Genomic DNA, 23183 nt, shown 5'->3' on the forward strand with positions numbered 1-23183 from the left:
ACTCGCTGAATTCGGCTCCCCATTTTCCCGCCTTTTTTGAGTTCGGTTCCATCCGAACTAAAAACCGCCGAATCAGGGGAAATTCGGCTGTTTTTCGGTTTGGGACGAACCAAATCGACAGCCCTAGCCTGCCTTTCACTTTGTAGCCAAAGCTACTGCTCATTATTTTAATTTGATGTCCTATTGTCATTTTGGAACAGTGCAATAACAATTATAAGAATAAGTGGCTTTGCTTACATGGTGGAAAGGAGTATTTGACACTAGCCACACAAACAAGAACTGACCATCGACAGTTAATTCATGACTGCTGTGGATGGCCTTGGGAGAGAAGAGGAAGAAATTCATTAAGCTGGAAGCAGAATGAAAGGAAGAAAATGTAAAGGGGCAGCAGCCCTGAGAAAACCTTAATAACACTAGACTGTTTGCAACCTGGAATAGCAACTGAGTTTTAGGTTTAAGCAAATCAAGTCTGAAAGAAGACTAGGGATAATGTGGAAAGCAAAGCCGGCGTCACCATAACATACAGTGGGGCAGCTACTAGGGGCCCTGGAGTTCCAGTGGGGCCCAGTGACATTGACCTCTACCCATGTACCTTTACTTGCCACCTGTCTGTACCCATGCTCCCTACTGTTAAGGTCATTGAGGGAGGGCATATGGGTGGTGCGCGGTGGTGGCGGCACTCCAGGGGTAATGGCAGCAGCAATTAAAGCTGCCTACGCTGGCCAGTGCTGTCAGGGAAGGGGAGTTCAGGTGCTGCAGACAACTGAACATGGGTGGTGGGAAGGCTTGCAAGTGGGGAAAGGATGCACAGGCATGAGGGTGACCAACGGGGTGGGCAGATGGGGGCCCCGGGTGCTGTCTGCCAAGGGCCCTCCAAAACCTGGAACCAGCCCTGGCAGCAAGCACTGGAATAAAACAGGCTCCCAGCAGTGTCATCTGTAGGGTTGCCAACCTCCAGGTGCTAGCTGGAGATCTCCTGTTATTACAACTGATCTCCAGCCGATAGAGATCAGTTCCCCTGGAGGAAATGGACACTTTGGCAACTGGACTCGATGGCGTTGGAGTCCCTCTCCTCCCCAAACCCCACCCTCCTCAGGGTCCGCCTCAAAAACCTCTCGGCGGTGGCAAAGAGGGACCTGGCAACCCTAGTCATCTGATCGAATCCGGGCAGTTGGAGCCTCAGTGACCAGTTTGGAAAGGCCCTCAGTTTCAGAATTGCACTGACCAGGAAGTCCCACGTGAGCTGAGAGAATGGGGGTTGCCACACTTTGTATTCCCAGCAATGTATTAAGAGTTCGAAAATGTTGTTAAAAACCGCTTTAAAAGGGTTTTTGGATACCATGGCTTATAAATGGTTGGAAAATGTCTTTACAGCTAAATGGGCCAAACAATGTGCAAACAGTATTTTTTATAACGTTTTCAAACTCTTAATACATCGGTGGGAATACCCAGAAAGTGCGAACAGTATTTTTTATAACATTTTCAAACTCTTAATACATCGCTGGGAATACAAGTGCGGTAACCCCCAATGACACCTAAGACATTCTCAACACTTCTCTTAGCTCGTACCAGATCTTTAACCAGCTTTCCTTGCTACGTGAGGCACCAAAGAAAGGGAGAACCAGCAGAAGCTGCTCGATCCTTCTTCCTATGCCTGAACATCTGCCTGTTTTTTAATGTCTGTAATAGTTTAATGTCGGAAATGTACATGGCTGAATAAGAATAGTTATTTCTGAGTTCACAAGCTTTTGCCTGCTTAAGTTACCCTTTACCCCCCCCCCCATGAAGAATCTTGCAATCATAGGCTTAGACCCATCAGGAGCAGTTATAGGGACAGAGGGATTTCTGCTTGTGTAGTGCAGCTTTCTCACCTTCCCCCAGGAATGGCATGGGGGGGGGGCATTTAGAGCTGCAGGAATAGGAGGGGAGGGGAGAATGTCATGCTCCACAGGTAGAGATGCTTCCATCCGCAAAAACGCTCCAATGGATCCAAAGTGTTGGGCCTAAATATGCACCCCTTCAAGTCACTTATAGGGTTGCCAGGTCCCTCTTCATTACCAGCAGGAGGTTTTTGGGGCGGAGCCTGAGGAGGGAGGGGTTTGGGGAGGGGAGGGACTTCCGTGCCATAGAGTCCAATTGCCAAAGTGGCCATTTTCTCCAGGTGAACTGATCTCTAGCGGCTGGAGATCAGTTGTAATAGCAGGAGATCTCCAGCTATTACCTGGAGGTTTTTTCCCACATTACCTGGAGGTTGGCAACCCTAGTCACTTAAGTATAAGGTGACTTGAAGAGTGCACCCTATGTAATGGGTGGGCAAGTTAGATTGCAAAAGTGTAGTACCGACCACCACGTTGTTGTTTTTTAAAACCCAGAATATGTCCTGTTCTAACCACAAGCCTTTATTTATTAAGTGGACCCTGTTCTGTCACAAACAGCCAAAAAGGCTGTTCTTTTTTTAGATTCTTAGATGGGGCAAACCAGTGCTCCGGTTAGTTCAATCCGTGCTATTCCTCCGCAGGGGAAAAGAACAAGAAGAGAGCAATAGGGAGGGTTTGCCCTCGCTGGTCCTTTTCATTGAGGCTTCCCTCCCCAGGATAATCATGCAAGGCGTTCCAAAGTTCCCTGGAAGATAATTTGAAAATCTACTGTACTAGATAATCGAGAGGATGGCGTGGGAGGATGAGAGCATGACAACATACAGATGTGCTTAATTTGCATAATCTAGACAGGTCACAAGATCCGGCCTTTCTTTGTGCAGAAGACGTGGAGCAGGATTTTGATGTCTTTGGTTGTTGTTTTTGTTTTTGTAAAGTACAAAGCACACACAAGCCTTGCACACAGCGCGTGAACCGTGTCATGAGGATATTAAGGCCAAGCTAGACGTGACAGCATCCTTGTGTCCAACAAGGGGACACGGCTGCCATTTTCAAGCATGATGCGGGGAGTTTAAAAATGCTGCAAAGCCAAGGCCAGATCCTGATCAGGCCTGTAGCACATCAGGATGAGGAGCTCTTCTCTCCCCCCCCCCGCCACGACTGTTTCAGCACTTGAAAATGCATGGGGGGGACGACACAAAAGCATCTTGTCCCACCAGTAGGATTGCCAACTTCCAGGTGGTGGCAGGGGAGTTCCTGCTATTACAACTGATCTCCAGCCAATAGAGATTAGTTCACCTGGAGAAACTGGCCGCTTTGGCAATCAGACTCTATGGCGTTGAAGACCCTCCCCTCTCCAAACCCCGCCCTCCTTAGGCTCCATCCCAAAAACCTCCTGGTGGTGGCAAAGAGGGACCTGTCAACCCTACACACCACACTGTGGATCCGATCAGAGTTGGGCCTCGCGGCATTTTTAAATTACTAACATTAGGTTGTAAAATGGTGGCGGCGTACCTGTGTTGGTCATGGCAACATCTATCTTGGCCTTTACTGCAGTCTATATCTTGGGTGCTTGCTTCACATACTTTTAGCTAGGGTTGCCAACAGGCCTCAAGGGGGTAAAGTGTCCCATCCCTTTAATCAAAATTTACTGGGATATAATTTACCATGTGATGTTATTTACCCCCTATGCCATGAAAAGCTTTAACCACCCCATTTCCACACATTAAGCCTCTGTTGGGACAGGACATTTTCTTCCAGGCCTGTTGGCAACCTCATTAGTAAGCAGAATCATGAACACCCGGGTTCTCTGTCATATATAAACAGGCATGTCCTCCCACCCATAGGGTTTCCAAGTCTAAGAGCTGCGCTGCTCGGTCAGACCAAGGGACCCATCAACCGTTTCCAATAATGGGCCAGCTTCTGGGAACCTCACAGGCAGTGGCTCAAAGCTGCAGCCTCTCCCCGCTGTTTGTCTCTAGCGTCTGGTAGTCAGAAGTCCGCTGCCTGTATATGGAGGTTCCATTTCTAGCATGGCTGAAAGCTGCTGAGAGTCCTGCCTACCTCTGTGAATATACCAGTGTGGTGTAGTGGTTAAGAGCGGTAGTTTGGGGCGGTGGACTCTGATCTGGAGAGCCGGGTTTGATTCCCCACTCCTCCACATGGTCAGTGGAGGCTAATCTGGTGAACCAGGTTGGTTTCCCCACTCCTCCACATGAAGCCAGCTGGGTGACCTTGGGCTAGTCACAACTCTCTCACCCTCACCTACCTCACAAGATGTCTGTTGTGGGGAGGGGAAGGTGACTGTAAACCAGTTTGATTCTGCTTTAAGTGTTAGAGAAAGTCGGCATATAAAAAACCAACTCTTCTAAAATATCCTGGTGGACTAACAATAGGATCCCCTCGGGCCACTTAAGCCAACACACCCAGTGCCAATTCTAGATATGTACAGTGCCGTCCTAAACAGAGTTATGCTCTTCTTAGTTCACTGAAGTCAATGGGTCTAGATGGGTTATAATTCTATTTTAGATTATACTGTTATATACCTGAAGGGGAAAAGTTTAAAAAGAGAGAAAAGAAACACACCTTCTCTGGTTCACTATCAGTGCCATCCTAAGCAGAGTTACACCCTTCTAGTCAGAAGGATGTAAGTCTTTTTAGGACTGCCCTATATAATTATATTAAAGGCTGCACAATGATCAGAAGCACAGGTACAACTATATGGCTCTTACGATCATTTTACACAACCTTTTCTCGTTGCTCAAAGAAGCCGGCGATGTTGCAATCTTCTCTTGTGAGGAAATGGGTTTTTTCTTGCAGATAAAAATGTCATTACGTTAAAAAAACACAAAACCAACAACTTCAACAAACGAGCCGAGCGCTAACAACTGTAATGATTTTCTTTTTAATTAGAACATAACAGGCTTTTCATTAAATACCACTGAATAAGGAATGGGTTACCAGCTGGGTACACAGTGTGTGTTTTGTGCATTCATTATATGTAACCATTTGCTTTTTTGTGCGGGTGCCAAGAGAGCAAAAGATAATATGTAAGAAATGAGCTTCGGCAAAAGAAAAAAAAGAAGTACAAGCCTGGAAAATTTGGATGTAATTAACAATGTTGGGTCCGCCTCCCCCCCGCAGCTCAGATTCTTGGCAAAATTTATGAATCTGTAAAAAAAACACCACCACCACTCCTTTCTGGATGGGAGTTATGATCTGTTATCACACGTCTTTGAGGTTTTAGTTTTGTTGGAACATTCTTTAAGAAGCACAACCCTGCCAATTTGATTTGTCTGCCATTATAGCGCCTCGAGACACTCTTTTCAGCCTAATTTCTTGCCTTTTTGAGATTTAAGATAAGCAATTTCAAGGTGGAATTTTTGAGAAATGCTCACATCGTTCTTCTGCGAGATCACTGGTAGTGATTTTAAAGGATTAGACAGATCTGGAGCTGGAAAAGTTTACTGATTGTTCTTGGTAGCTAAATGGAACCTCCATGGCAGGAGACAGTCTACCTCTGGGCGCCAGAAGTGGAGGACATGGAAGAAGGAATGGTCTTTTCACCTTCACGGCCTTCTTTTTTCATTTCCAGAGGCATCCGCCCATTGTTAAGACACTGAGTCTGATGGAAGCTTGCCTAGAGCCACTTGCCTGAAGGATATAAAAACTCCATCTGGCATCAAATATGTCAGCTGGGGTTGCCAACCTCCAGGTACTAGCTGGAGATCTCCTGCTATTACAACTGATCTCCAGCCGATAAAGATCAGTTCACCTGGAGAAAATGGCCACTTCGACAATTGGGCTCTGTGGCATTGAAGTCCCTCCCCAAACCCCGACTTCCTCAGGCTCCGCCCCCAAAACCTCCCGCTGGGGGCGAAGAGGGACCTGGCAACCCTTCTTGTACATCCCAAGAATTACAACTGATCTCTAGAGTGCAGATAGGGTTGCCAATCTCCAGGTAATAGCTGGAGATCTCCTGCTATTAAAACTGATCTCCCCCCGACAGAGATCAGTTGATCTGGAGAAAATAGCTGCTTTGGCAATTGGACTCTGTGGCATTGAAGTCCCTCCCCTCCCAAAAACCCACCCTCCTCAGGCTCCACCCCAAAAATCTCCCTCCAGTGGCGAAGAGGAACCAGCCAACCCTAAGTACAGAGTTCTTCTGGAGAAAAAATGGCTGCTTTGGAGAGTGGACTTTATCGCATTATACCCTGCTGGGGTCCCTCCCTGCCCCAAACCCTGTTCTTCCCTGGCTCAGCGGCTCCACCCCCTAGATCTTCAGGGATTTCCTGGAGCCGGCACCTCTAGTGCAAGCACTTGTGCAAAGAAAAAAACATTTGCCGGCAGGCTTACCACCAAACAGGGAGGCCCTCTGCCGGCCTTCAGAACAGCTGAGCTGTTTCTTGCGTTTTACTTCCAGGGCTCCGGTAAATTAAAAAAAAATGGAGCCGGCCTTTAATTGGCAACGAGCAGAATTAATTCCCTCGCAGCCATATTTATTTTGGTGTCGGGTTGCATCATTTTCTTCTCTGTCTGTCTCCACCCACTACTCGAGTTGCAGTTTGGAAAAGCAGCAGCTGAAGGCTTCCCTGAGGAAACGGGAGCCGTTCATAGAGGAAAGAAGTCATCGGCAGATCAGTGATGATTGTGGGTATAGTAAGAGCCTCTGGAGGTTGTTGAATGCTGGCATGGTGGGTCAGCAATAGAATCCTAAACTGGGGAGGAAAAACTGTTATTGGCCGATTATGCATGCTCATTGGTTCTTGTAGGTTATCCGGGCTGTGTGACCGTGGTCTTGGTATTTTCTTCTAGGAAAGAAAATACCAAGACCACGGTCACACAGCCCGGATAATCTACAAGAACCAATGAACTCTGACCGTGAAAGCCTTCGACAATATTATGCATGCTCACTTTACCCTTCTCTATTCCCCGTTTCAGCCAGGATCAAAGCCACCTGGGCTGGGGAAAACTGTATGCATTGACTTGAATGATCAGGGAATAAACTGTGTGCAAATCGGGGGCACGAATACAGGACAGCAGTCTCCCAAGTTCAAATCAAGACCCGCCCCTTTAATCGCTGGTCTGTGATTGGCTCACCTCGAGAGAGAACATTTCCTTCCCCCCAGACCCAACTGCCGCATAAAAAAGCATTTTAAGAACAAAAAATGGAGCCATTTGAAAGAAGGGGGGGCGTGAAATCCAAGCCTTGTTTTAAAAAAGCCTTTCTCCCAGAAAGAGCTCCCAGGAAGCAATTGAATCCCTGCTTCTTTACACACTTCTTCTTGATTGGCTGTGAGAGAAGCCAATCTTTGCTGCTTCCCCTGTATGGGCATCAGCAAACAGAACAGAAGAGGGGTTTGGAAAGGAGGGGGGAGGAAGCTCAACTTGAGTTAAGTGTATGCTTGCGCTCTGAATCTGGTATGAGCTAGGAAAGACCATTTGACTCGGGCGAGAAGAGGAATGGGAAAAGCCAAGTTCGTTTAAGGTTGAAACGGGGTTGAGCCAAAAAGGAACGAGGTAACATGCTCTTGTAGGTTATCCGGGCTGTGTGACCGTGGTCTTGGTATTTTCTTTCCTGACGTTTCGCCAGCAGCTGTGGCAGGCATCTTCAAAGGAGGATCACTGAAGGACAGTGTCTCTCAGTGTCAAGTGTATAGGAAGTGACAATGATTAGCACATTACCTTTGTTACTTTTTGCAGGACAATGATTCAGCTCAAACCCAACCCCTTTCTGACTATATATTACTCTTCCTACACACTTGACACTGAGAGACACTGTCCTTCAGTGTTGCTCCTCTGAAGATGCCGGGCACAGCTGCTGGCAAAACATCAGGAAAGAAAATACCAAGACCACGGTCACACAGCCCGGATAACCTACAAGAACCAATGAACTCTAATCATGAAAGCCTTCGACAATATTTTGAGGTAACGTGCATTTTCAAAAACTTGATCCTGGCTGAAACAGGGAATGAAGGAGTCTAAACCGACCATGCATAACCGACCATTGTTGTCTTTATGGCTGTTTTACAACAGCTTTGCAGCTAGGGTTGCTAACTAGGGTTGCCAGCCTCCAGGTGGTGGCTTAGGGTAGCTAGGTCCCTCTTCGCCCCCCGGCAGGAGGTTTTTGGGATGGAGCCTGAGGAGGGCGGGGTTTGGGGAGGGGAGGGACTTCAATGCCATCGAGTCCAATTGCCAAAGCGGCCATTTCCCCCAGGGGAACTGATCTCTAGAGATCAGTTTTAACAGCAGAAGATCTCCAGCTAGTACCTGAAGGTTAGCAACCCTATGGAGATCGCCTGCTGCTACAATTGATTTCCAGGTGACAGAGATCAGTTCACCTTGAGAAAATGGCTACTCTGGAAAGTGGACTCTATGTAGGGCTGCCTGCATACCTATCTCCAGGTACTAGCTGGTGATCTCCTGCTATTACAACTGATCTCCAGCCGATAGAGATCAGTTCACCTGGAGAAAAATGGCCGCTTTGGCAATTGGACTCTATGGCATTGAAGCCCCTCCCCTCCCCCCAAACCCCATCCTCCTCAGGCTCCTCCCCCAAAAACTTCCCACCGGTGGCGAAGAGGGACCTGGCAACCCTACTTTCACCCAAGAACCTGGAAGTGATGTCCCCACCACATTGTGCAATGCTCTAGGAATTTCCCTCAGTCCCTATGGTGACATCACTTCCAGGTACTTGCACAATGCTGTTCCCCTCTCCCTCCCAGACTGCGCGTAAATACAAGTAAAGTAAAATCTTTGTTAATGACTGAGGTATCTTGGGTCGCGGGCTACTGTTTCCACGACTCCATCGATCCTTAGGAGTGACTGAAACAAAATGTACCACTGGCTCAGTTTAAGGTGCCAAAAGCAAACTTGACTAGACAAGATGAAGCGGCCTTCCTTCAGCAGCAGATAATGGGGTACCATTCACAAGTCACCATAATTTTAATGACATTTTTATTACAAAGGTGCTGTGCGGTTTTGCTGCTTCAAGTGCTCTGGGGCCTTGTGGGATTTCTCCCACAAGTCTATATACAGTTACCTTGGGTGCCCATCCCCCTGCGGAGTATGATTTTTTTGACAGAGTTGAGCATGGTTTTGGGTCTCCGAACCTCTGCTCTTGAAAATTCCAAGTTTTCAGTCCCCAAATATTTCTAACCTGCCCTCCCAGTGTGGTGCAGTGGTTAAGAGCGGTGGTTTGGAGCGGTGGAGTCTGATCTGGAGGAGTGGATTCCCCACTCCTCCGCATGAGCAGCAGACACTAATCTGGTGAACCGGGTTGGTTTCTCCCACTCCTACACATGAAGCCAGCTGGGTGACCTTGGGCTCGTCACAATCTCTCAGCCCACCTACCTCACAGGGTGTCTGTTGAGGGGAAGGGGAGGGGATTGTAAATCGGTTTGAGTCTCCCTTGAGTGGTAGAGAAAGTCGGCATATAAAAACCAACTCTTCTTCTTCTTCTCCCATCATGATTTCTAGGGAGGTTTTACAACCAGAAAAGAATAACCATCTGATACTGCATTTTGAAAAATAAAGTTAAAAATAATAGAAAACTATTGTTTTTTATTTTAGTTTTTATTTAAAAAACAAACAAATACAAGTCCGTCAAAACAAAGAAGAGCAATAGTAAGATGAACATTAATTTTGTACCAGTATTGGGCTCATTTCTCAACAGACTGACTTTGGTATTCCAGGGATATCTAGCGCCTCCACACATTGACGACTATTTCACTCTTTATGCTATAGCAATAATTTGCCACTGGTGTTTGCTGCATGGACCAGCTGATCCAATGGCAAACAACTGCTATGTGCAACCCTTGTGCAATAGTCAACAACGTGTGGATGGAAACAGAAAATGCCCCGACATGGCTGAGGTTCTGTTCTTAGGGGAGAAAGATGCACTCTGAGATACTTCAGACCCAGAAAGACTAAGATGCTTTGGACTCATGTAGACTGCTCTTGCTGCTTGCCACTCTGTAGTGAGACAGCTCAGGAAAAGAACAGTGCTCGTTGCAGTCCAATAAATGCTATCAAGCCACAGACAGACACGTGTCAAATTCTTTCCTCTCCTGCCAGCTATGTTCGATGGTTGTATCCATGTGCCGTGCCATGTTAGAAAGCAGGCACAAGGCCAATGAGGTATTACACTCATGCCATTCTGCCCGGCTTTATGCTCTCATTAAGCCTCAACCTTATAGGAATTTTTGGACGTCTTCAGAATCAGATCTATTAATACGGCAAGACCATTAAAATATTTGTATCAATTACAAAGTAGGATTAAAAGATATAGTATCTAAAAGTATGGGACAACGTCTTGAAAACACAATTAATTTTTAACATGATACAACAGAAGGTTCTGTTAACAACCACTGTAGGCTTGGAGGCCCCTTTTGTTACCCCTCTGATATGCCATGTACAAGCTTCCCTGACACATTACTTTTTCTGCTGGTAGTGAGACAATAAAAAAACTATGTTAGAAAAATCCCTTCCAGATTAGAAGTCAAAGAGACGTGAACTGAAAAGGGTTGTATGAGATGGAATTTCTTAGTACATTTTTCCTTGACAGGGCACTCAGAAGTGTGGGAAGGGAGCATACTAAAATTCAAATGAACTAATTTTTAGTACCTTATTTGCTTTTTACTTCTAAATAATGAATCTGGCAAGTAAAATCCAGGAATCTCAGAAGCAGTTGTTTCCTGGATAGAAATCTGGAGAGATAAGCCACTACAGATGATCCCCCTCACCCACTTGGTTTGACAAATTTGCATAAACATACCTGCAAAGGTTCATGACCGAATAGCGAATTTTCGGTTGATTAACTGTTCGCCTTTGAACTGAGGAATCAATTCGTGAACAAATTCGTGAGCAAATAAATTCGTGGGCAAATAAATTAGCATATCATTGCAATTCTTAACATGCTGTGTGTTCTCTGGGCTACATAAAGCTTTCCCTGATAGCCCAAAAAGCTCTCCACTACTGTTCTGAGTTGAGAGAATGGCGTGGGGTGGGAGGCTGATGACCCTGTTCCATGCACACTGCCTCATCTGAATCAAGCACCATGTGGGCGGGAAATGTGGAGAAACCGCAAGTCACCAATGACTGTGACCCAGTGGGGACCCCAAACCATACCTGTACACTTTGCCAATCTGTCTTCCCTGATGAAAATTGTCCCAATTAAAGCCAAAACTGATGTATGACTCTCTCAGTTAAACCTCTCCAGTTCAGATTTTTACCTGTTCTTGAGATTCTTTGAAATGGTTCTTTGATTTACAGAGCAATGCATAAAATGCCAGGCAGCAGCCAATGCTTATTCTTCTTGATTCTTTTTTCTAAAAATCACAACAGACCCATGAGGTAGTTTCTTCTTCTTCTTGTTCCCATTTTGCAGATGGAAAACTGATGTTCAGAGATAGTATCTTAAAGCCACCAACAGCTAAGATGAGATCTGAATTCTGGTCCCTTGTACAAAGCCATCCGCTAGGCAACATCGGTTCTGTCTCAGGTTAGTTAGTATGCCTGTTGAGCCCTAATTCTGGAATGTGTAGGAATCTCAGCCTTTGATTGGTTTTACGGCATGTGTAGGAATCTTGGCATTTAATTGTGTGTGTGTAAAGTGCTGTCAAGTCGCAGCTGACTTGTGGCAATCCCATAGGGTTTCATGGTAAGAGATGAGTAGTGTTGGTTTGCCTCTGTGTAGGAACCATGGACTTCCATGGTGGTCTCCCATCCAAGTACTAACCAGGACAGCCCTGCTTGGCTTCCAAAATCTGATGAGATCAGGTTAGCCTAGTATTTAATCAGTCTTATGGAAATACCCACCTTCATATCATCTTTCGAGACCTTCCTTGAAACTCTTCATCTTCAATGAAAGTTCTTCAGCAAAGAGGGGATTGATATATAAACTGGCTGAAAGCTTGCTTGCTTGTCTGCCGTTGCTGGTCTTGCCTTGTGTTGCATATCATAGCATTGGGTGCTCAGAGTTTGTGCAATGTGTAGGGTTTCCAGGTCCCTCTTTGCCACTGGTGGGAGGTTTTTGAGGCAGAGTCTGAGGATATGCAAGGCACCTCAAAGCAAGGAAGCAGAAAGCCAGAAACTTGAGTTGGGAAAGATTTCATCTCACTCATTTCTTTCTCCACCACAATAATTCAAACTACATATTATCCTAGTTTTCATTGCATTCCCAGCAAAAGGTTTGAATTTTGCAAGCAATGCTTGACCCTGCTGGCATGAAAATGGATCTTCAATAGGGTTGCCAGGTCCCACTTCGCTACCAGCAGGAGGTTTTTGGGACAGAGCCTGAGGAGGGCAGGGTTTGGGGAGGGGAGGGACTTCAGTGCCATAGAGTCCAATTGCCAAAGCGGCCATTTTCTCCAGGTGATCTCTATCGGCTAGAGATCAGTTGAAATAGCAGGAGATTTCCAGCTAGTACCTGAAGGTTGGCAACCCTAGCAAGGTGGCAGCTGGGCCCTCTAAGGACATGCCCCAGAATCCTCTGCAACATGCACAAGGGCGCTTCAGCTGACTGTATAAATGTGGAAAAATGTTCTGCAGAGTAGTCATTTTGAAAATCACTGTTCTAAGCCAGTGAAGACTCAACAGTCTAACTAAAATGTGGGAAACATACAAACCAATTTCAAGTTGCTCATGACAAACAGCCCAAATCTTTCCTATATCGCCACATCTATCTTTTCCCAGTGCTGGCAACTGTCTGATAAAATTGCTGCTATTTGTCCTTTATCAAGAAAGTCTAATTGAAGGGTTTTTTTTCCAAAGAGGGGATAAATACCTGTCAGGGATGGCTGCTGGGGAGATGAGGCTGAAAGATAATCTCAGGGGAGCGTTCAAGCAGGGCTTCAAAAGTATGTGAAAAAAAAGAGAGAGATTGCTGTCATTTAGAAACAATTTTGTGATTTATTTATTTTTTATTTGGAATCACAGACTCTAGACTGTTGGGTTGCGACTCTGTGGCAGCCCCAGTAATGGAAGTATTGGAAAGGTGGGAGAGGCATTCAATTTAGGTAAAAGCAAAGAAAAGGTGGAAGGGAATATCTGCCAATGACCTCTGCGCAAGCTTGTAAACAAGAAGATCTGCCTGGATGAAAGTCCCCCAGGGTACATTATTCCTCGTCTCTTTAGCAGAACGCTGTAATTATAGATCTTGTTGGAGTGGATCCATATTCCCATTGCACAAATTGATACTTACATTGAGGCAGTGAGTATTTAACACAATCTGTTTAGCAAAGGAGTAATTGGACTGCGAGGCAGCCGGTGGTAGGCTGGGGAGAAAGGGGTGTGTGTGAACGGCTTGCTCAGAAACCCTGGAAAAGAAAAGGTGATTCCAGTCTTGGGCTGCATACGAAGGTCTGTTGTAGTTCACTAAAGGTAAAGGTCCCCTGTGCAAGCACCGGGTCATTCCTGACCCATGGGGTGATGTCACATCCCAACGTTTCCAAGGCAGACTTTGTTTGTGGGGTGGTTTGCCAGTGCCTTCCCCAGTCATTTTCCCTTTACCCCCAGCAAGCTGGGTACTCATTTTACCGTCCTCGGAAGGATGGAAGGCTGAGTCAACCTTGAGCCGGCTACCTAAAACCAACTTCCATTGGGATCGAACTCAGGTCGTGAGCAGAACTTTTGACTGCAGTACTGCAGCTTAACACTCTGTGCCATGGGGCTCCTAGACCCCACTCAGTAGTTCACTGCTGCCCGTTTAATAGCAACAAAACCCTTTTTCTCAGTCCTGTTACTTGATTATGGAACATTTTCTATGGCAGTGCCTATTTGCAAGCTAGTACAGAAATGAATTTTCACTTCGATCTGTCACTTGGCAACTTTTAAAGCCCAGAATTTCACAGTTTTCCAGTGAATTTCTAGGAGCCCTTGAAACCCAAACCGACTTGCCACATAAATATTGGCTTGTAGATTAGGGCTGCCAACCTCCAGGTACTAGCTGGAGATCTCCTGCTATTACAACTGATCTCCAGCTGATAGAGATCTGTTCACCTGGAGAAAATGGCCGCGTTGGCAATGGAACTCTATGGCCTTGAAGTCCCTCCCCTCCCCAAACCCTGCCCTCCTCAGGCTCTGTCCCAAAAACCTCCTGCTGGTAGCGAAGTGGGACCTGGCAACCCTATTGAAGATCCATTTTCATGCCAGCAGGGTCAAGCATTACTTGCCAAATTCAAACCTATTGCTGGGAAGGCAATGAAAATTAGGATAATGTGTAGTTTGAATTATTGTGGTGGGGAAAAAATGAGTGAGATGAAATCTTTCCCAACTCAAGTTTCTGGCTTTCTGCTTCCTTGCTTTGAGGTGCCTTGCATATCAAAGTGAGCGCTTGGGCCTGCACCACCCTGTAAGCTGAACTCTGCCCCACAGCCATGTATGGTAGGTTATCTGGGGCCTAGATAACCTTCTGTTTTAGCTGCCTGCCCGGGCCTGCACAAAGCAGGTGTGTTGTCAAGCTACTTTAAGGTTGGCGATGCTTGAAATAACAATAAAAAAGCGGGTACCGCTGGGCCTGGGGACGTAGCCATATGGGTTGGGGGAGGACTACAGGCATGAGCATGTGGAACCCAGTCCGTTCATTTAAGGCGGTGATCCCCAACATGTAGGGTTGCCTCTTTGGGAGGTTTTTGGGGCGGAGCCTGAGGAGGGTGGGGTTTGGGGAGGGGAGGTACTTCAATGTCATAGAGTCCAATTGCTAAAGCAGCCATTTTCTCCAGGTAAACTGATCTCTACCGGCTAGAGATCAGTTGTTATAGCAGGAGATCTCCAGCCACTACCTGGAGGTTGGCAACCCTACAACATGGTACCTGTGGTATTGGCCAGTGTGTTTCCTGGCACCCACTTGCTTCTTCTCCATAGCAAACTGACAGTCCCAGCTTTCCTTTGCTTCAGTGGAGCAGAAGGTGCTTCAGAAATGGCCAAGAGGCACAATCTTTTTGGGTCTGATTAGACGATACGGTAAACGTGAGTTGAGTGGGGGGAAACCCCAACCCAATTTGTATTTAATGTGTGTGTGACCCAGCACTCAACTTCAAAATTGAGGGGTGGGCAAATTGCATGGCCACAGGAGGGGCTTCATCATTCCCTCCCTGAGTGCTTTCACTAACAGAAAAGGGCTGTGCAGGATGGGCTCTTTGTTTTACTGCCGGTTCTACATGTCTCCTGGAAGATTTTCCACCCCGCACTATTTTGAAAGTAAGTGCTGAATCATTGTCCTTTGCTGGTGGCCGGGGGGACCAGGCAACCCTAAACTTGGGTTGGGGTTTCCTGCAACTAGGGTTGCCAGGTCCCCCTTCGCCACCGGCGAGAGATTTTGGGGCGGAGCCTGAGGAGAGCAGGGTTTAGACAGGGGAGGGACTTCATTGCCATAGAGTCCAATGGCCAAAGCAGCCATTTTCTCCAGGTGAGCTGATCTCTATTGGCTGGACATCAGTTGTAATAGCAGATCAGCTACCACCTGGCGGTTGACCACCCTACCTCCAACCCAACTTGCATTTAAAGTATCATCTACTCAATTGCCTGCCAATTAACAGGGCTGCCCGCCGCCCCTCAGCTGGCCAGCGGGAGAAACAGGCCAGGTAAAGGAGGGTGACAGTCCCCACACACGTGCATGGCGTGGCATGGCGCAATAATGTCCCTTCCGAGGTAAACCCAGAAGCAATGAGGATGCTCTAGCATGTCCCTCAAAAAAAACCTCTATGGAAATTTAGGAGGAATATGCTAGAGTGTCCCTGCCACTTCTAGGTTGACAGGGATGCTCTAGCACATTTCTCCAAAAACTCTATGGTTGCCATTGAGCTTTTGAGGGATTTGCTAGCGCATCCCCGTTGCTTCCGGGTTTACCCTGGAAGGGACATTATTGCATGCACACGCTGCACACTCCCAAATCACTGCCCCCCACCGAAGCTCCTGCTGATGGCAAGGGGGGACCTGGCAACCCTATCTATAGGGAGAGTACTCATTTATGAGCCTGTGAAACCCAACAGCCATTACAAAAATTCTTCTGCCTATCTAGGGATCTAGTTTTTTACCATAGAGTTTTGGCCAATTCCTAGAGAGGTGTGCTGTCACTTCGAAGATTTCCTGGAAGGGATATCATGCTATTGGCCAATAGCCACCCCCATGCTCCCTCTCCCCAGTCTCCGGTGGGTTCCCAGGCTGGGCCTGGCAACCCTATCTTCTGCATTTAGTTGAATTGATTGTGAAGAGATGCTAAAGATTTCATCCTGAGTTGCCCTGCCTTCATTTCAAATTGAGCATTTTGCAGCTAACTCTTGCACAGGGGACCTTTACCTTTTTAACTAACTCTCCCTCCCCTGTCATGCATGCTTCTTGAGCTCAGTATTAAATTACCTGATAAGCAAAACAAAAGAAACTTTAAAGTGGGGTTTCTCCCTTAGGCTAAGCCCAATAGGTAAAATATGTAAAATAGCTAATTATGGTGGGTGCAGGTGTGTGTGTGTGTGAACACAAGATAAACGTCTTTGGGTGCCGTGACAGTGGGCTCGCCCTCGGCTCTTGCCACACCTTGGAGGCATCCGTTATCGCCAAGTTCCACATACTTCGTTATGACTTGTTTAATTAGAGGTGTGCGGGTTGTGTGAGTGTGTGAATGAATCTCTTTTAGCTGCAGGTATGATTTTTTAAAATTAAATCAGACATTTTGGCACAGGTTCTTCTGGGTAGCTCACCTTTGCAAAATTATAACCATAAGAATAAAAAACAGGTCACTGCGGTGTAGGGTTGCCAACCTCCAGGTACCAGCTGGAGCTCTCCTGCTATTACAACTGATTTCCAGCCGATAGAGATCTGTTCACCTGGAGAAAATGGCCGCTTTGGCAATTGGACCCTATAGCATTGATGTCCCTCCCCTTCCCAGACCTCCTCAGGCTTCGCCCCAGAAACCTCCTGCCAGTGGTAAAGAGGGACCTGGCAACCCTACTCCGGTGTCTTTTGCAAGATGGTGCCCTCTGATGGGGTTGTGCTTTCAAGGAATTAGCACAGCTTTTGTTGAGGGGCAAGCTCCCCCACTACACCTCAGTGAGGAGAGCCAGCATGGTGTAGTGGCTAAGAACACTGGTCTGGAGCGGTGGTCTGATCTGGAGAACTGGGTTTGATTCCCGACTCCTCCACATGAGCAGTGGGGGCTAATCTGGTGAACCGGGTTGGTTTCCCCACTCCTACATACGAAGCCAGCTGGGTGACCTTGGGCTAGTCACAGCTTTCTTAGAGCTCTCTCAGCCTCACCTGCCTCACAGGGTGTCTGTTGTGGGGAAGGGAAGGGAAGGGAAGGGAAGGTGAGCCGGTTTGAGGGGAAGGGAAGCCGGTGTGATTCTCCCTTGGGTGGTAGATAAAGTCGGTATATAATAACCAACTCTTTTTCTTCTTAAAAATTGAAAGCTGGGAACACAAAGAACCTGGCACCTATTTTGGTACAATGGTTGGCCTGGTTGGCCACTGTGTGAACACACTGCTGGACTCGATGGGTCTTGGTCTGATCCAGCATGGCTTTTCCTATGTTCTTATGGTCTATCGATATAATGTTATAAAACCACTGAGGGAGAGGAAATGGCTATTGCAGAGGAAATGACTGCTGTGTGGGTGGGACCAGGAAAATCTGAATTTTTCCACCCACACCACCACATCCTTCTCCTCCTCCTCCTCCTCCTCCTCCTCCTTCCCTTCCCTGTATTTTGTCAACTCTTGTCTGTGTGTTTGTGTGACTTTGGACCAAATTCTGTGGCTGGTCAATGAAGTCCCATTTTGTTACCATCTCACTGCAGCAACAGTAGGGTTCTCAGGTCCCTCTTCACCACTGGTGGGAGGTTTTTGGGGCGGAGCCAAAGAGTGCGGGGTTTGGGGAGGGGAGGGACTTCAATGCCATAGAGTCCAATGGCCAAAGCGGCCATTTTCTCCAGGTGAACTGATCTCTATTGGCTGGAAATCAGTTGTAATAGCAGGAGATCTCCAGCTGGGACCTGGAGGTTGGCAACCCTAAGCAACAGGCCTGTGGCCACAAGAGTGTATATATGTGTGTGCGCTCATGCAAAAAGGACTATTCCAGCCTGTTCTTGAACTTTCTTTTCTATCTCTCCCCCATCCGCCCTCTATAGTTAAAGAATCACTTGGCTTGGGTTCAAGACAAAGCGTGGCACAGTGGTTAGAGAGTGCTGGACTATGGAGGGAAACCTGACTTGAATTCCCTTTTAACCTTGAATGTTACTGGGACACTGTTTTCTCTCGGCCTAGCCTACCTCACAGGGTTGTGGTGAGGAAAACATGTGGGAGGGGAGAGAACCTAGCCCGTTGCCCAGAGCTCCATGGAGGAAAGATGAGATAAAAATTAGACAGGCCTCAAGGAAACTATTTGAAGAAGGGGGAAAGTCTCTTCCACAGGTTGGAACAAAAATATCAGAAGGCAGGAATGGGGAAAGGAGACACAGAGGACCTAATCCAGACCTTCCTCTGGTTTCTGTCCTAATATCTCTACACACATTTGCCAATACTCCTGTGTTTTTGTTTAGCAAAGTGCATTATAATCTTTATTGCCCTCAAAACAGTCTTGTAAGTACTGACCATTGTTGCTGTTTTTCAGATAACCTTTGCCCAAGGCCACAAAGAGAAGCCTAGTTTCAGTGTGACATGTTGGGCATGCATTAACAAAAAACCCTATACATGCACAGCCCCACACACCTGGTGTCATGTCTAAACTGGCTGGGGCATCCCTCTAGAATTCTGAGGTAGACTGCCTCTGAATCTGAGGCTCCTTTGGGGTTTCATGGCTAATCCATGAGTCGGTCTAGTCTGGTCTACGGCCATCTAAACCAGTGATCATTACTAGATTTTTTTTTTGCTGCAGATTTCACAAATTAATTGGGTATTGGGATGAATAAATTCTTTCCCTGGAGTGTCCTCAGCCAGTTACCAGCCAGTTTTGTGTAGTGATATGACCCCAGGTTTTAGCATGATGAGAGAGGGAGAAAATTTTCTCTTTTGAGAGAAGGTACTGTTTTGAATTCAACAAGTGCCGAAGGGCTCTGTTTTCCATGGAAGCTCGCTGGAGGGCTTCAGCCAGTCACACACTCTCAGCTTCGCTATCTCACAGGGTTGTTGTGAGGAGAATGTTGTAAGCCACTAGTGAGAAGGAAAGTGGGGTATAAATGCACTAAATAACAAGCTAGACACAGGCAGAAGGCTTTTGCTAGTGTGACTTCTCATCTTGGGAGAAACTAGCTGAAGTTAGGTTTGCCAGCTCTGGGTTGGGAAATACCAGGAGATTTTTGGGGCGGAGCCTGAGGAGGGCGGGGTTTGGGGAGGGGAGGGACTTCAATGCCATAGAGTCCTATTGCCAAGATGGCCATTTTCTGCAGGTAAACTGATCTCTATCAGCTGGAGATCAGTTGTAATAGCGGGAGATATCCAGCTACTACCTGGAGGTTGGCAACCCTAGCTGAAATGCATAATGGTATACGGCTGCAAAGGCCTGTGCTGTGAACTGGGTGGAAAGTCTATGGAGGCTGGATTTGGCCCTGGGCTTCCACTTGCCCATCTAGGATAACTGAATCAGGGAGACTTAGGGTCGAGTGTCTGCTCAGGCACATGAAATTGTGTTTATAGTTGTGCTTTTTCAGCTTTACCTACCGTGCTGGATTGTTGTGAGGGTAAAATTCCCCTACGTACACCTTAATGGAAAGTGTGGGATACAAACCTGCTTACTCTGAACAGCGTTTAACAAATGTGCACCAAATGCATGGGGGTGGAGGGGTGTGTGAGATTCCCCCTTGCTGGCCCTGCCTGATGTCAGGGCTTGTGAACAAAGTGGAATAGCACATGCAAAGACTTCCATGTTTGGCAGCGACATGAGCTGCGTGAACTAAAACCTCTTCTGCTTGCAGTAGGGCTATCCGTAGGGTTGCCAACCACCAGGTAATAGCTGGAGATCTCCTGCTATTACAACTAGGGCTGCCAACCTCCAGGTACTAGTACAAAAATAGACACTTCTGTGTATATAATAGTTAAACCAAAATTCACACAGAAAACAAGTATTCCAAGCAATTTCAATATAATTCCAATATTACTATCATAATGCAAAAGTCATATCAAAGCACAGGTTATAAATTAAAAAGTCACATGTATTGTTCACAAGTAGGTGCATACAAACAGGTAAGTGTATAGTCCTGGTTATGTGTGTGTGTGTGTAAAATGCCGTCAAGTCGCAGCCGACTTATGGCGACCCCTTTTTGGGGTTTTCATGGCAAGAGATTAATAGAGGTGGGTTGCCAGTGCCTTCCTCTGCACAGCAACCCTGGACTTCCTTGGTGGTCCCCCATCCAAATACTAACCAGGGCTGACCCTGCTTAGCTTCTGAGATCTGTTGAGATCAGGCTAGTCTGGGCCATCCAGGTCAGGGCTAGTCCTGGTTATACTTTATAACCGGGACTATACACTTACCTGTTTGTATGCACCTACTTGTGAACAATACATGTGACTTTGTAATTTATGACCTGTGCTTTGATATGACTTTTGCATTATGATGGTAATATTGGAATTATATTGAAATTGCTTGGAATATTTGTTTTCTGTGTGAATTTTGGTTTAAATTCCAGGTACTTGCTGGGGATCTCCTGCTATTACAACTGATTGCCAGCCAACAGAGATCAGTTCACCTGGAGAAAATGGCCGCTTTGGCAATTGGTCTCTATGGCATTGCAGTCTCTCCCCTCCCCAAATCCCGCCCTCCTCAGGCTCCACCCAAAAAAAACCTCCCGCCGGTTGCGAAGAGGGACCTGGCAACCCTAGCTGTCCAGCATCTCTGAATCTTGTCAGAGATCTAGTGGATAGTGGCTCTCGCTAGAGCGCGTTGTGCACTGAAATGTGCTAAAACATGGCCTCTTCCTGTTGTTGCTTCTTTTTAAACCTTTGGCCCGGCAACCTTAAGCTCAAGGAGGTGATGCCAGCTATCTGCACTGTCATGGTAGCTACACGAAAGGTGACCTCTTCCTGGCCCCCAGCAATGCTCTCAGGAATGAGGTTCGTCCAGAAACAGACTCTTGTCTTGGGAAACTCCCTTCAGCTACCGGTAGCTGCTAGAAGGGCAGCCTTTGACTTTTTGGTTTGCTTCGGTGTCACAGTCTGTACCTGCCAACCCTCCTGCTGTTTATCTCGCTCCTTACCATTTTTAATTTTGCGAGTCGCTTTGTGCCAAGTCTCCCAACAACTCCCATGGCTTCTGCGTGACAGACGCAGATCTAGGGAGAGGAGAGCCTGGCTCGCCCACAGCCAGACAGGGAGGCCCTGCGCCACCGCTGGGGCTGGTTCCCAGGTCTCGATCCCAGCCCACCTGGCCCGCACGGTTGCTGGAACGCGAGCCAGAGAGACCGGGAAGGCCTGGGTTCCAATTCCCGCACTGCCTTGAGCCTCGCTAGGTGACCTTGGGCCAGTTGAGCTTTTGGCAAAGAAGCTCCTATTAGGAGAAGACACTCAGCTTACGCTCCAAACTGCCAGGTTCTGCACTGTTGCTATTAAAATATGCAGAACTTTATTAGAGAACGATTGTTGGAACATTTTACAATTTTATCAATTTTAAGGTGATAATTTTAACCAGGGGTTGTTTTTATTGACCGTACGCCTTTATTTGTACGGGCAGTCTGTGATTCTGTGGTGCAAAACTATTGAGTCTGGAAATTTTTATGTGTTGGCATGTGATTGGTCAGTTGACCGTATTAATAAATTTGAATTTGACCTTGGGCTGGTCAAAATCTCTCAGCCTAACCTACCTCACATACAGGGTTGCCATCCTCCAGGTACTAGCTGGAGATCTCCTGCTATTACAACTGATATCCAGCCGGTAGAGATCAGTTCAGCTGGAGAAAATGGCCGCTTTGGCAATTGGACTCTATGGCATTGAAGTCCTTCCCCTCCCCAGACACCGCCCTACTCATGCTTTGCCTCAAAAACCTCCCACCCGTGGTAAAGAGGGACTTGACAACCCTACTCACATAGTTGTTGCGAAGAGGATAAAAGGAAGAAAGGAGAACCATGTATGCCACCCTGAGCTCTATGGGCAGGATAAAAATATACTTGAGTGGGTGTAATTTACCCCCAATATTTCACTGTCTCTCAGCCTAATTGCCCTGACCTGGATGGCCCAGGCTAGCCTGATCTTGTCAGATCTCAGAAGCTAAGCAGGGTCAGCCCTGGTTAGTATTTGGATGGGGGACCCCCAAGGAAGTCCAGGGTTGCTGTGCAGAGGAAGGCACTGGCAAATCACCTCTGTGTGTCTCTTGCCATGAAAACCCCAAAAGGGGTCACCACACACACAGCCTAATTACCTCATTGGGTTTTCATGAGGATGAAATGGGAGGATCAGAGCCATGTACATCACCCTCAGCTTCTTAGAGAAACACAGGATAAAAATATGTTAGCTCTTGCCTCTGGACATGAAGGATCCATTTAACTATCGTGTCAACTAATTCACAGTGGGTAGCCGTGTTAGTCTGCCTGCAGTAGTAGAAAAGGGCAAGAGTCCAGTAGCACCTTAAAGACTAACAAAAATATTTTCTGGTAGGGTATGAGCTCATACCCTGCCAGAAAATATGTTTGTTAGTCTTTAAGGTGCTACTGGACTCTTGCCCTTTTCTACTAATGTCAACTAATTGTTGATGAGCCATTCTCCACCAGTTTGTCTAATCTGTTTTTTTAAAAGCTATCTAAACCAATGGCAGGACAGCCTAAATTAGGCACCCATTGTACCAAGAAGCACTTTCTACTGCCAATTCGCTCTCCTGGTTGGCCCCAAATTTAGGGTTGCCAGCTCCGGGTTGGGAAATACCTGGAGATTTTGAGCGTGGAGCCTGAGGAGGGCGGGGTTTGGGGAGGGGAGGGACTTCAATGCCATAGAGTCCACTTGCCAAAGTGGCCATTTTCTCCAGGTGAGCTGATCTCTATCGACTGGAGATCAGTTGTTATAGCAGGAGATCTCCAGCCACTACATGGAGGTTGGCAACCCTACCCAAATTCTATTATGAGAGAGAAAAATAGTTTTCATAAGAACACAAGAGGATACTTGCTGGATCAGACCAGTGGTCCATTGAGTCCAGCAACCTGTTTTACACAGCAGCCCCTGCCCTGGAAGGCCAACAAACAGGGCACAAAGGCCAAGGCCTTTCCGTGATGCTGTCCTCTAGCACTAATATAGGAAGGTTGATTGCCTCCGGACGTGGAGGTTCCTTTTAGTCACCATGGTTAGTAGCCATCGATGGACCTTGTCTCCTCCATGAATCTTAAAGGTAAAGGTCCCCTGTG

General features: G+C 46.9%; 1 protein-coding gene across 2 annotated transcripts in view; it reads left to right on the top strand.

The window, feature by feature from the left end:
* Window positions 1-23183, top strand: part of TFAP2E (transcription factor AP-2 epsilon) — an 89273-nt gene that overhangs the window by 26186 nt on the left and 39904 nt on the right. Inside the window, exon 4 of one of the 2 annotated variants that reach the window (XM_056846254.1) lies at window positions 11263-11376. The exons of the other annotated variant lie outside the window; for it this stretch is intronic. Coding sequence (XP_056702232.1) covers window positions 11263-11376 — 114 coding nt within the window. The remainder of the gene's footprint in view (window positions 1-11262; window positions 11377-23183) is intronic. 2 annotated transcript variants of the gene reach the window in all.

The sequence above is a fragment of the Euleptes europaea genome, chromosome 3 (assembly GCF_029931775.1).
Source record: "Euleptes europaea isolate rEulEur1 chromosome 3, rEulEur1.hap1, whole genome shotgun sequence".
NCBI lineage: Eukaryota > Metazoa > Chordata > Lepidosauria > Squamata > Sphaerodactylidae > Euleptes > Euleptes europaea.